The sequence below is a fragment of the Nomascus leucogenys genome, chromosome 7b, assembly GCF_006542625.1.
Source record: "Nomascus leucogenys isolate Asia chromosome 7b, Asia_NLE_v1, whole genome shotgun sequence".
In the NCBI taxonomy this organism is placed as follows: Eukaryota; Metazoa; Chordata; class Mammalia; order Primates; family Hylobatidae; genus Nomascus; species Nomascus leucogenys.
Genome location: NC_044387.1, coordinates 83,917,593 through 83,933,023, shown reverse-complemented (window position 1 = coordinate 83,933,023; position 15,431 = coordinate 83,917,593). Strand labels below are relative to the sequence as shown.

General features: G+C 37.6%; 1 protein-coding gene across 1 annotated transcript; it reads left to right on the top strand.

The window, feature by feature from the left end:
- Positions 1-10,828: 10,828 nt before the first annotated feature.
- Positions 10,829-13,624, top strand: TKTL2 (transketolase like 2). The gene has a single exon (XM_003257919.4). It carries the CDS (start codon positions 10,987-10,989, stop codon positions 12,862-12,864), a length of 1,878 nt encoding a protein of 625 aa, XP_003257967.1. The 5' UTR covers positions 10,829-10,986; the 3' UTR covers positions 12,865-13,624.
- Positions 13,625-15,431: the final 1,807 nt, after the last annotated feature.

The window sequence follows — 15,431 nt, the reverse complement described above, 5'->3', positions numbered from 1 at the left end:
TACAATATGCTGTTTGTAGCTTACGAGATTAGGATTGAGGTTGGGCACTCGGGAAAGGACCCTTCATTGTATTCTTCTATAGTGTTTGAATTTTTCAAAACAGTATATTTTTTAGCTTTTTTTCCAGTTAAAATGAGGAGGACTGAGGAAAGCTGAATTTAATGAGTACAGTGGCAATAATGCACCAATAGAGTGGTGCATTAGAGATATGTTGACGCAAACCAAAATATACGGGTTGCCAATTGAGATTAGGCTGCAAGTGTTATTTCTCTTTTAAGAACGATGTTAATGAAAGGAAGCTTTGAAGTCAAAAGAAGGATATTTTGGTTATTCTTATTAAGACCCTTTTTTAAATTTTGTTTTAGGATAGCTTGTCTTAACCACGTATACGTAGTAGCAGAATCAATAAAAATTGAGTTTGATAATGTTTTTGTTCTCTCATTGTCATATTTATAAGGAGTTATAAGTCACATATCTTTATGAATATATGAATAAGTGATAGATTTTCCTAAAATGTATTGAGTATTTTAGAGCAATGAATACTTTAGGTGAATCTTCATTGTTGTAGGTTGAATTGTGCCTCCCTCACCTCTCCCACTGAATTAATATGTTGAAGTCCTAACCCCCAGTACCTCAGAATGTGACCTTATTTGTGTCACAAAGAGCCTTACAGGGTCACTGCGGATATAATTAGTTGAGGTCATACTGCAGAAGTGTAGGCCACTAATCCAATATGACTGGTGTCTTTATGAAAAGAAATGTGGACTCAGACATGTACACAGGGAGAACTCCATGTAAACGCTGCAGTTATGCCGCTACAAGCCGAGTGTTATGGATTGAATTGTGTCCCCCCACAAAAGATATGTTGAAGTCCTAATCACTAGTATCTTACAATGTGACCCTATCTGGAGGTCTTTACAGAGGTCCTTTTAGGGTCTTTACAGAGGTAATCAAGGTAAAAATGAGGGTATTAGGGTGTACCCTAATGCAATATGGCGGATGTTCTTATGAAAACGGGAAATTTAGACACAGAGATATGCATAGAGGGAAGATCACGTGAAGACATAGGGAGAAGGCAGCCATCCAAAATCAGGGAGAGAGATCAGGAACAGATGCGTCTCTCAGCCCTCAGAAAGAACCAACCCTGTTGTTCCTGAAACCAATACATTCATCAGAGCACATCCACTGCCTTCCTCACTCCTTCTTCTCAATCTTGTCAAGTAATTCCACTTGCTTGCATTAAATCTGATGATCAGTACTTCATTTAAAAAATTTTATGGAACTTACAAGACAAAGAACTCCCTACTTTAGTACTTTGTTATGTGACTTCTGTTTTTGCAATAAAATTATCTTCCTTCCCATTTCTTTCTCAACTTGATCTATCTTTCCTAACACTACCAAAACAATTTTTAAAAACACTACTCTGATCAAGACACTCAAATGATGAAAAAATTTCCATTGTACTTCACCCTCACCCCCAAAGCAAGAGAACATAGCAAAACAACTTACTTGGCTGTGTTTCAAGGCCTTTTCAAAATTGATCTTCCTGCTTTCTCTACTGTTCTCAGGATGAATCTTTCCTTCCTTTCAGATTAGAAATTCTCTCTTTTTATTCTCATAACTTTGCATTGACTTCCTCTCATATTTACTCTAACACAAATTGTACTCATTCTACTACTGTACTCATCTTCAGTGGAGGTATTGCCTTTTCAATGACATCTTCCTGGTCACTATCTGAGAGTAACCACTTGTTTCTCTGCCCTGGTATAACATTTGGCACCTATTGGCACCTACTGTAATCATGTGTTGTGCCTACCTTGTCTTCCCTATTAGATTAAAGTCCAGTATCTGGAGAGCAAGAACCATCTTCAACTCCTCTATAGAGCATTACATAAGGTTATTATCTATCAAGTATGCAATAAAGAAATGAATAAATTTTCACTATTCAGTGAAAAAATCTGCTTTGGTTCTAAAGCACGTAAAAGCATTGCTTTGAAGATAAACTGTTTTAACTTGTAAATGCTATAAATAAACAATGTTACAAGGTTATTTGTCTACAAAGCACAACTAAAAGTTAAATGTTAAAATAATAACTGGTGGAGATTATAACTTGTCCACCAGTATTGGTTCTTCCTTTTGTCTTAGTATTATAACCTCCTAAGTTTCAGCAGATCAGTGGCCAAATTGCTTCATTTCACAAACTCCCTTAATGTTGGGTGTGGCTAGGCAAGTAAGTTCTCATCAACAGAGAAAGAGAAGTGAAATTTACAATTTCTGGGTTGCTTCCTGAAAAAGAAATAGATTGTCCCCTTGTATTCTCTTTTTGTTCTATTCTGTGGTGGCCCAAGTGGTTTCTGGCTTCAATTTTGCAGATGAAGACAACACCTGAGTCAATGACTAGGCAGCAATGAAAAGAATCTGGGACCCTGTAAAACCCACTTAAGCAGAGCTGCCTGACTTCCAAGCATACTCTGTTTATGTGAAGGAAAAATAAACTTAAACCTTGCTTGAGCCACCTCCTTTTTTTTTTTTTGGTTATTTTGTTACTACAGCTACATACCCTGAAAAATATACTACAGTAGAGTAATAAAAATTGAACATTTATTCTGAACAAAGATGCTGGAATAACCTTCCTTAAGCACCATTCTCAATAGTAATTTTGATTTATTTGATTGAATTTCAATAAAGCTTAATAGCCAATGTTCATAATGATGACCATTAGTCATCAAAGAAAAGGTTAACGCTCCACATCCCCTTTATAAAAAGAAAGGCAGTTATTTGATATGTTTTAGAGAATTTAATTTAAAATCATTCAAATGCCAAGGGTTTTTGGGTTTATCAGAGCAGTACTAAATCTCTCTGGAAAATTTAACCATAACAATGAAATTTTTTTGATAGTTCTTAACAATTAAAATTTCATTAGACCATGCTTTGAGGGACATCTTTTTAAAATGACACCATAAAGGTTAGTAATAATTGGTGTAATTGGAACCTTCTGGGTTCAAGAAGTAATAGAAATGTGGGAATCAGAAGGGTGCTAGACATAAGGAGTAGTGTGAGTTGGGATATCGTTTTCTGGAGAATATATGCCCAGTATAAAGTATTAACAATCAACACATTTTAAATGCTGTTCTGAGGCTATGATGAAGTAACTGGAATGAGATTTACCCTCCAGCCATAAACAACTAGAAAGTTAGACAAAGTTTATAAGGTAATCGTTTTCATATATTGGAAAACAGGCAGCACAGGATCGTGGTCTATGAAAGAGAGAAAACATCTTTCTGGCTTTCTTCCTAGAGGCGCTTTCCAGACAGTGCTACAGGGAAGGGCATCTGACACACGGCATGGCAAATAAGGGAACAGAGATTGGAGCTCAGGAAGCCTAAGTTGGCTAGCATTTTGAAGCTAGAATGATTATGAGGAGAAACTGCCGAAAGATCTCCAGAAATCTTTAGAGTACCTTTGCATAAAGCATACATCTTACACGGCCAGGAAAATGACAACTTGGGAAAGGTGATAACCAAACAGTTCCCAGAACTTACAGAGGGCTAAGCCACATTTGAGTACTAGCCAGCCAGAGTGGAGGGGCCTGATTGAACACACTGGGTCATTCAGTGGAAATCCTGGAGAGATTATGCTTTTGTAGGGGAGCTAAACTAACACTAGAGTAAAGCATACCCTACATTTGCCTTAACAGACTTAAAATACTCAAAAGGAACAAGTGGCTTGTCAGAACAAAGTCCAACACTCTTTAAAAATATACAACAAAATAAAATCCAACCTGGCAAAATAATGTCAAGCATTTAATTTAAAAACTAGATATTCCATAAAACTGGACAGTGTGACACATTATCAGAAAAAAAAATTAGTTAATGGAAACAGAGAGACAGAATAATAGGCTTAGTAGACAAGGACTTTAAAAAAAAAATCTTTTTAAAATATGCTAGAAGGGCCAGGCATAGTGGCTCATGCCTGTAATACCAACAACTTTGGGAGGCTGAGGCAGGCAGATCACCTGAGATCAGGAGTTCGAGACCAGTCTGGCCAACATGGCGAAACCCCGTCTCTACTAAAAATACAAAAAATTAGTCGAGTGTAGTGACACACGCCTGTAGTCCCAGCAACTGGGGAGGCTGAGGCAGGAGAATCGCTTGAACCTGGGAGGCAAAGGTTGCAGTGAGCAAAGATTGCTCCATTGCACTCCAGCCTGGGTGACAAGAGTGAAACTCTGTCTCAAAAAAAGAAAAATACATATATATATATATATATATATATATATGTATATATGCTAGAAGAATTAAAAGGAGATTAATATTATGAGGACAGCAAGATATAAAGAAGAACCAAATGGAACTTCTAATGATAAAAAGTATAATATTTGAAATAAAAAATTCAATGGATGGGATTCAGAGCAGATTAGACACTGCAGAAGAAAAATTTAGTGAACTTTAAGACACCGCAATAGAAACTATCCAAACTGAAGTTCAGAAGGGGAAAGAATAAAAAACAAAAAGGAACAGAACCTCAGAGACAGAAAGCAAATCGGTGGGGCCTAGGATGAAGAATAACTGAATGCAAAAGCATACAGGAATGTTTGAGGATGATAGAAATATTGAAGTTATATTTTGATTGTTGTGATAGCTAAATAGAAATAAACATTTGCCAAAATTCATTAATTTGTTGGTTAAATGGATTAATGTTATTACTGTTATTGTTTGTTACTTGTAACTCAATACATTTGCTAAAATATTCTAGCCAAAATAATATCTCAACAAAGGGCTGAATTTGACCTGAGGATGGGAAGGAGTTAGGTGGGACATGGTGCAAGTACTAATCCACTATTTAATGCATACAATAGTAGTATCTAATAAAAATGGTTTATAGAATGAATTAAATTCCTCTCATATATTTAAAGTTGATCATACTGATTTACAATCAGTAATATAAGTCTAATACCTTGGATTTTAAAAAATTACTATTGCTATCATTTGTTATTATATTTTAGTTTTCAAAAGTAAGAGATTTTGTTGTAATCTACTTCAAGGTTATTATCTGGATGGAAGGAAAAGCATTTTCTCCACAAAATGTAGCTAGTCTATATGAGAATAAATCCAGCTATATCATTTTCATATTTCCGTCATACCCAACCACCTAGGCCAGACAGCAAATGAATATGATAAGGTAGTTGAGTGTTTTCTATAAATAAGGCCCATGTACCAAGTTTAAAAATCCTAGTTTTTGAAGAGATAGTCAATGTAATAACAATAACAGCAACATAGCAATAGTAATTATACAAAAAAGACCAAAGTTGTAGGTGTGTGGGTGGGACCAGGCACTGAGAATAAAAATACTGAGTAAACTACATTTTCTAGAGCCCCTTCTCTTCTACTGTGAGCCCTCTTGATTTTTATTTTTATTTTTTTTCCCTGATTACTAGACTTATAGGAGCTTGTTTAGGGGATCTATTTTTGTATCTCTCAGAAATGTTTTCAGTTGAAGATAATAGAAACTCATTCATAAAGTGGGAACATTTAAATGTTTTCTAAACAAGGAGTCTAGAAGAAGCTGGTCCCAAGGCTTGTGGACCCATGAAGTTATGAAGAACTCATACGTTCTATTTTTCCAGTCTACCATACTAAGCATGTTAACTTTTATCAGTAGGCTTTTTTTTTTTTTTTTTTTTTTTTTTTTAATCATGGAGTCTCGCTCTATCGCCCAGGCTGGAGTGCAGTGGCATGACCTCAGCTCTCTGCAACCTTCACCTCCCAAGTTTAAGCGATTCTCGTGCCTCAGCCTCCCAAGTGGCTGGGATTACTGGTGTGCACCACGTTGCCCAGCTAATTTTTGTATTTTTAGTAGAGACAGGGTTTCACCATGTTGGCCAGGCTGGTCTCAAATTCCTGCCCTCAGGCAATCCGCCCACCTCGGCCTCCCAAATCGCTGGGTGTGAGCCACTGTGCCTGGCCTGCACTATTTATTTTAATTTCTTTTAGGTTTACAGGAAAAGTGGCTAATAATTGATCTACAGGCGTGAGCCACAGCGCCTGGCCTTATCCTTAGGCTTTTGGCTGCTATAGCTCCAACACATCCTCTGGTGGTGGTGGTAGAGGGGTTGAAAAGAATGGCTGGGCGTGATGTCTCATGCCTGTAATCCCAGCGCTTTGGGAGGCAGAGGTGGGCGGATCACCTGAGGTCAGGAGTTCAAGACCAGCCTAGTCAACATGGTGAAACACTGTCTCTACTAAATGACAGAGCAACAAGAGCGAAACTCCATCTCAAAAAAAAAAAAAAAAAAAAAAAAAAAAAGAAGAGATCACAGTTCTTCTTGTACTCTCTCCTGTTTACCAGGATGAAGATCTTTAATAGAAATTATTACCAGCTGGGAGGCCAAGGCAGGAGGATCACTTGAGGCCAGGAGTTCAAAACCAGCCTGAGAAACACAGCAACACCCCATCTCTAAAAGAAAGAAACGAGAATTATTACACCCAAAGCAGACTTCTACTTACATCTTATTGACCAGAACTGGGTCGATAAGTACTGACCCCCATTACTAGCCAAAGGGAATGGCATTGTGATGCTGGTCCTAGATTAATTATGATTTTCTCCTGGGACTAGGAGGTGGGCCAAGTTTCTTAAATTTGTTGCCACCTCTCTCTTCTGCCCCTTCTCTCCCCACCCCAAAATAAGGACTTCTAACTATGGAAAAAGTGGGATAGCATCCTACAGATGCATCATAATAGCATCTGTTAAAATTTTCAAAGCAATAATCCAGGAAGATAAAGTACATTTTTCTTTCCAGGAAACTTATTGCCTTACACAAGAATCTTATTCTCATTTGCTCCATACTTTAGCTTCCAAAGCCAACCAAATTTAAACAGTGGAAGCAAAAGATGAATTCAGCATTTATATATTTTATATAATTCCATTTTAACAAAACTTAACAGTTTAAATAAGATTTAAGTAAAATTTCATTGTTCCCAACTCCTAAATAGTACTCACCCTAACATGGCAAAATGTATATTTTCACAAATCGGTGTAGACCTACTCAGTAATCGGTAATTGTGTGCTCTGTTTTCTCTGCTGCAGCCCAGTAGAAATTACACTTATCAATTGCTACTATTTATGTTTTTCCTTCATAGCTACTTGTATTGGTAATCCTGTTAGATTTTGTTTTCATGTGAGGTACACCCTATAATGAATACTTTTAGATACTATGAGAAAAAAATTAAGTGAAAAATTTAAGCAAAGATAAAACAAAAATTATTGCTGCTTTTAAACAGACTTTAAATTGCGGTCAAAAGTGGCAGCCTGAAGGTATATTTTATTTTTCCAACAAAATGTTTATACGTTTTTCAATTTTGAATGCCTTTAGGTGGTCTTGTATTTTCCAGTTTAACACAGGCCCCTCCAACCCTCTTATAGCTGACATCCAAGCACTCATGGTAATTCCTTATCCCAGTAAGCACTTGAATTTGCCAATCTCTGCTTTGTCTGGATAAACCAAGATTAATAATAAATGAATAATATTTTCCTATTTGCAGAACACTTTCGACTGGCTTCCAAAATGATCTCTAAAATGAATAATGAACTTTTTTCCGAGACAACTACATTTTTGGCATGCTGGTTTAAAAGATTTTGGCTGACCTTTTGTCAGTAAAAGCCTCTTCTAAATAGGGGAGAAAGTGGTATCACATCTTTGTTTGATTTATTTGATGAAGTTGTGTTCCCAGCCATATCGGGTAATTTTGCATTATGAAATTGTGCATACTTTGAACAAGTTGAGTATTCTTTAGTTGAAATTATTTGCTTGGGACCAGAAGTGTTTTGGATTTCAATTAAAAAAAATTTGAAATATCTGCATTATACTTAGCAGCTGAGCACTCCAAATCAGAAAAATCCCAAATCCAAAATGTCCTTTGAGCAGTTCCCCTGAGTAACATGTCAGTGCTCAAAATGTTTCAGATTTTGAAGCATTTGAAACATCAGATTTTCAAATTTGGGATGCTCTACCTGTATTTATATATTTTCAATTGTATATTTTAAAACATATTTCAAATTTAAAAGACTAAAATGCTTAAAGAAAATAATTAGCATCTTATATATGTTATTTATATATTAATATAAAATTAATATATAATATTAATATAAAATTAATTTTATATAAAATTAATATATTTAATATTATATATAAATTTTATATAAAATTAATATATATTATATATAGTGAAATAAAAGTATTTTATATAGATAATATATATTTTTATATATATTTTATATATATATCTTTCCAGATATTTTACTATATATATACTTTTATATAATTATATATATATATATCTTTCCAGAGTTCCTTTTACAAAATCTCAGAGTACTTTATAAGCATTTTACACATAATTTATAAAATATTATTTTCTATATAGTATAAAAAATTCACACAGTCTCACAGAATGATAGAGGGAAATTCACACTCACTATCTAGGGTATTAAATCTCCAAGACTACATTCTTCTTTTAATAAAACTGACCTTTGCTAATGTTAAAATTTTTTATTTAATACTTTAGGAAATAGCTGTGCAATGTTTTAAATGAGTGAAAGAATGTGGGAACTTGGAAAGAAATGTTAAGCAGTCCCATGTTTTTATTCATGTGAACATTGCCTCATAAATCATTTTTATACTATCATGTTTACTAATTGTGTGGATTTATTGGAGTTCTTTTTGGCCAAAATAATGGTGAGCTACCTGTGTTTATATTAACTACTTTCCTGTCAGCCTGTAGTAGTTTGCTATTATGTTACCGTGATTATTATTTTTTCTCTAATTCCCATCTTCTTTACCACCAGTTCTAGCCTAGTCTGCTTGTATTTCCTTTATTTGTCTAAAAAGATAAACAAGCTTTAATTTGCAAAGGGCATGGAGAGTTATGAATACATGATGACCTCTTAAGAACTTCTCCAACGCCAACATTCCTACAAGTCTTAAAATCTTGTTAGTGTCATATTATTACCATTTATTCTAATATGTGTCCTTAAAAGTTAAAATGATAGAACTAGTTGAAATAGCAAATAACATTTGAACTATTTTTCTGATATTAATGCAAGAGATAATAAGTATAAAGAGTAACAACACCCCCTGAGTTAGTTGTTTACAACCCTGACTGAACATTGAAATTGCCTGGGGAAGATTTTTAAATTACTGATGCCTAGATCTATTGCCTAGAAATTCTGATATTAATTGGTCTGGAGTGCAGCATGGACATGAGATGTTTTTAAAATTCCCCAGATAATTCTAAACTACAACTAATGTTGAGAACCACTGGTCTCAGACTATCTCCAGATTATGTTATTAACCTTGACTACCCATTATAATCAATGGGTGTATTTTAGAAACATAGCTTCCCAGACTCCAGGTCCAGAAATTCAAATTCTATTTTTCTGGGATAGAATCAGGCATTGTTTTTCTTGTGTGACCTGATTTTAATGTGAAGTTAAGGTAAGAATTATTGCTCAAGAAACCAAGAGGTTTAACATCGCAATATGGGAAGGTATGATATATTATCATTGTGGTTTTTTTAATTGTTGTTTTATTGATGACAAACCATAACCTTGGCCTGCTAGAAGAGTTCAATGGCACAAATTTAGTTTTTTGTTTTTTTTTTAGACGGAGTCTCACTCTGTCGCCCAGGCTGGAGTGCAGTGGCACAATCTGGGCTCACTGCAAGCTCCACCTCCCAGGTTCACGTCATTCTCCTGCCTCAGCCTCCCGAGTAGCTGGGACTACAGGTGCCCACCACCACACCCAGCTAATTTTTTTGTATTTTTAATGGACACGGGGTTTCACCGTGTTAGCCAGGATGGTCTCGATCTCCTGACCTTGTGATCCGCCCGCCTCGGCCTCCCAAAGTGCTGGGATTACAGGCGTGAGCCACAGCGCCCGGCCCACAAATTTAGTTTTTTAAAGTAAGTAACTTTGTCCTAAAAATGATTTGTAGTGACAGTCATTAAAAGATAAACTGAGGCACATTAAAATATTAAAGCATTTATTTGACCATTCAGTGATTCATGAATCTGGTAGCTCCTGATAAAGGAGCCAAGGAGAAGGCTTTTATAGGGTGAATTTGGAAACAAAGGAAAGATATTTGATTGGTTGAAGTGGAGTACTAGCCTTATTTGGGTCATCCCAGTGGAAAGTCCCTAGTTAGAAGTTAGCTAGCAGTTTCTGATTGATTAAGCTTAAATTTCCTTTTTATCATTTACACTGATTTGGGTTTCCTTTTCTTAGGTAGGAACTCAGGGAGCTGAAGCTACCTCAGCCTACTGGCCTTCTAATTATTTCAACACAGAAATAGTACTTTAGGGCACACTGGAGTTGCAATTCTATTCTGCCATTGGGTGGTTTCAGATTTGTTCTTCCTTTAAATTTTGGTTAAATTAGTCATTGCATTTCTTTCTATAAGTCTGAGATTCAGATATTTGGTTGCTCTGAGAAAGTCTCTGTTGAGATAGCATTGCCATACTGGTCAGATTGAAAGTGACTTTGTATCCTTTCTATTAATGTTCTGATATAAAAGAGTGATGTCTCGGATATAGTGTTAATGCATTAAAAAAGCACAGCCTCACAAATAGCTTCCTATAATACACGGAAAAATGTCTAGTTTTGAATTTATAACACAGGGAAAGGTAAAAAGAAATTTAATTATGCTTACTAATGTTGAACATGCAAGTGACAAAGTAAATACTAAAAATCCATTCAGCTGGGCGTGGACAGAGAGAGGGAACGGTGCACATCAGAGGGTGCAGGCTACCGCAACATGTCCGTTTCCTCAGTCTCGCGGGAAGCTCCGTTGTGGGCACCGCGGCTGGTGGCTGAGCTCAGGCCTCCAGGCAGAGGCGAGGCGAGGGCGGAGCGGTCACGTGAGAGCACTGCCGCGGTGGGTTGTGGGAGTGCTGCGGCGCCATTTGCTTTGCCAAACCGACAAAAGAGAGATCATGGCCAACGATGCCAAGCCCGACGTGAAGACCGTGCAGGTACTGCGGGACACCGCCAACCGCCTGCGGATCCATTCCATCAGGGCCACGTGTGCCTCTGGTTCAGGCCAGCTCACGTCGTGCTGCAGTGCAGCAGAGGTCGTGTCTGTCCTCTTCTTCCACACGATGAAGTATAAACAGACAGACCCAGAACACCCGGACAACGACCGGTTCATCCTCTCCAAGGGACACGCTGCTCCCATCCTCTATGCCGCTTGGGTGGAGGTGGGTGACATCAGTGAATCTGACTTGCTGAACCTGAGGAAACCTCACAGCGGCTTGGAGAGACACCCTACCCCCCGACTGCCATTTGTTGACGTGGCAACAGGGTGCCTAGGACAGGGATTAGGTGCTGCGTGTGGAATGGCTTATACTGGCAAGTACCTTGACAAGGCCAGCTACAGGGTGTTCTGCCTTATGGGAGATGGCGAATCCTCAGAAGGCTCTGTGTGGGAGGCTTTCGCTTTTGCCTCCCACTACAACTTGGACAATCTCGTGGCAGTCTTTGACGTGAACCGCTTGGGACAAAGTGGGCCTGCACCCCTTGAGCATGGCGCAGACATCTACCAGAATTGCTGTGAAGCCTTTGGATGGAATACTTACTTAGTGGACGGCCATGATGTGGAGGCCTTGTGCCAAGCATTTTGGCAAGCAAGTCAAGTGAAGAACAAGCCTACTGCTATAGTTGCCAAGACCTTCAAAGGTCGGGGTATTCCAAATATTGAGGATGCAGAAAATTGGCATGGAAAGCCAGTGCCAAAAGAAAGAGCAGATGCAATTGTCAAATTAATTGAGAGTCAGATACAGACCAATGAGAATCTCATACCAAAATCGCCTGTGGAAGACTCACCTCAAATCAGCATCACAGATATAAAAATGACCTCCCCACCTGCTTACAAAGTTGGTGACAAGATAGCTACTCAGAAAACATATGGTTTGGCTCTGGCTAAAATGGGCCGTGCAAATGAAAGAGTTATTGTTCTGAGTGGTGACACAATGAACTCCACCTTTTCTGAAATATTCAGGAAAGAACACCCTGAGCGTTTCATAGAGTGTGTTACTGCTGAACAAAACATGGTAAATGTGGCACTAGGCTGTGCTACACATGGTCGAACCATTGCTTTTGCTAGTGCTTTTGCTGCCTTTTTTACTAGAGCATTTGATCAGCTCCGAATGGGAGCCATTTCTCAAGCCAATATCAACCTTATTGGTTCCCACTGTGGGGTATCCACTGGAGAAGATGGAGTCTGCCAGATGGCCCTGGAGGATCTAGCCATGTTCCGAAGCATTCCCAATTGTACTGTTTTCTATCCAAGTGATGCCATCTCGACAGAGCATGCTGTTTATCTAGCCGCCAATACCAAGGGAATGTGCTTCATTCGAACCAGCCAACCAGAGACTGCAGTTATTTATACCCCACAAGAAAATTTTGAGATTGGCCAGGCCAAGGTGGTCCGCCACAGTGTCAATGATAAAGTCACAGTAATTGGAGCTGGAGTTACTCTCCATGAAGCCTTAGCAGCTGCTGACCATCTTTCTCAACAAGGTATTTCTGTCCGTGTCATCGACCCATTTACCATTAAACCCCTGGATGCCGCCACCATCATCTCCAGTGCAAAAGCCACAGGCGGCCGAGTTATCACAGTGGAGGATCACTACAGGGAAGGTGGCATTGGAGAAGCTGTGTGTGCAGCTGTCTCCAGGGAGCCTGATATCCGTGTTCATCAGCTGGCAGTGTCAGGAGTGCCTCAACGTAGGAAAACTAGTGAATTGCTGGATATGTTTGGAATCAGTACCAGACACATTATAGCAGCCGTAACACTTACTTTAATGAAGTAAACTAAGCTTATTTCTAAAAAGTAAAGTCTATTGGCTTTGGCCCAAAAGCACTGGTATCTTTGTATTAAATTAATGCTTATTGTTACAAAACCATTATCTATACCTATACAGTTGTACTGTTTCTTTTAAAGCAAAGCCATTTAACATCTTTCTTTTTTCCTAATTTGGAAATTAAAGTTTACCTTTCTGTTAATCTATGTATAAATGTTACTCTGAGTCATTAATGTGGATTTTAAAATTGTAAGCAATAGAAAAGGAAATAAAACAACTACCTAATACAAATATTTCTGATAAGACTACAAATATCTGACTGATTTGGGGATTAAGGTAGAGGTAACTATATCTTAAATGAGTATGATTTCCTTATAAGTTAAAAAAATTGAAATTTAATTGTAGACTTCAATAGTCCAAGTTTTGAAGGATATTTGAGCTTTTGTATAATGCCATCCTATACCTGCAGTTTTACAAATAATGTTTGACTGCAGTTGCCTTGGAAATTCCTCCAAAGTTTGCCTTCATGTCTCCTCTACAGTTTGCAGGTGATGGTGCAGCAGTGGAACATCTCATGATGCACTGCACTACTTGTGTTCTGTGAAGAGATGAAAGTATAACTGGTTCTAGTTTGCACACTACACACATAGTTTTGTGAAGCTTCAGAAATGTTTTTCCTTTTCCTTGTGGCCAAACCAGTTTGTTAATCTGATTATATTCATCTACTAATGATACTAAAGTTAATGTAATAAAGCATTTAAAAATCAGATACTTCAGTCTGTGTGGTGTATGTGGGATTTGATTTCTTCCCGATGAAATCCTAAATAAGGAGAACTTGTGTCCAAATCAGAAACAGAGAGAGTCATGACCCCCAAAAGCAAACCTGGAAAAAGGTTGAAGCTGGAGATAAGTTACTAGAGAAGATTGTATGGACTAAAAAGCCATCCCTTAAGCAGACTCCCGACTTCCGGCTGTCAGTGTGTAAATATATGCTTGGAGTACAAGAAAGTACCAGTCAGGCAAATCACAGATGGACCCAAGGTTCCAAACTAAATTAAAATTACTCTGTGTCTATGTCAGGTAATTATTTCCTTACTTTTATTACTCTCGTTAAGTTCTTTGGAGGCATAACCAATTTGTCTCAGCAATCATTGTCTTAGGAGGTATAATAGAGCCAAAAAATATTAATCCTAACCTGGGAATTAGAGAAACCAGCCTCTCCTCATCTGCTACTACCCATTTTCTCTAAGCTGATTTCCTTTTTTGTAAAATGATTATGAAAATTGCTCTGTTTTTCATAAGATTTAAAAATCACTTTGTAGGAATAAAAAGTTGATATAAAATCATTGTAGAAATTTAGAAAATGCAACTAAGTAAAATATGTTTACCCCACATTTCACACACAAAAAAATCCATTTAATTGTATTTACTAGCATGTGTTCTGTACATGCTGTGAAAGTGGGCATGCAAAATGGTCTGTTTCCAACCAAACATGCATAAGCACACCTTTAATAATGACAGCAGATCAGGTTCTTTATGTCTAATGGAATCTCAGACACCACCAGAAATTATATATATTTTTTGTAGCTGGGGGGGAAGCCCTTAGGAATCTCTCCTGTAAAGACTCTGTTCCACAAGCTATCAACCAGAGGCTATGAGCTCCAGAGAGAAGAAATAGCAGGTGAGTCTTATGTCCACAATTCTTCAAGTAAGAATCATATCCAGTTTTGTTATATTGAATGTTCTCTAGCTTTGAATCTGTGCTGAGATCTTTCAAGTGTCCATGGGAATCTTAGGAGAGAATCAACCTGATATATGCTAAACCTTGACTGCTAAAGCTTATGAAGATGTAGTTTTGATGAACAACATGATCACTGGTTTAACTCTGGCCTTCTATTCATTGTTTTTGCTGTGAAGGTCTATTAGATTATCAATAATCTGGTGATATTCCAGGGACAGCTGTTGACACCAGCAACTACCTTGCTTATGTTTGCAGTTCTAAAGGCTGCAGTCATCTGAGAGTGACACTGATCATTTACATGGTGAATGGCTCCCTGGTCATTTCCTGATTTCTGTGACTCTCAGAGATAGCAAAAGAAGGAATCAGTACACTGAACTTTCATTTTATGTTACCTTATTTAAATATATCAAAGGCTCTTAAGCTACATGGAACTTCAATGGAGAGCCCTATTTGGGAAAAAAATAGAATTTTTTAAAAGTAAGACTCAATATTTCTGATTTTAAAATTATGTAAGAGTAATGTGAAATACTCACTGAGTTTTAGTTATCTCAGTTTGCTGAGCTTTACAGGAATCACTAAATTTTCCAGAGTCCAATCAGAGAGGGGTTGGTTTGGGAAGTTGAGAAGTGTTGAACTGTTTTGGTGGCCCTTACTATCAGGATATGGAAGAAAGGTCCTGGCACATTTTTGTGGTAGAATGGAAGAGTGGACTGTTCTTAGAGAGAAACTATCTTATCTATCCTCCCATAAGAGAGGGGAGGAGGCACTGAACCAATTCCCTTTACTGACATTGGTAGGGGAGAGTTTCGATAAGAGAATTGCTCACAAGGTTTGG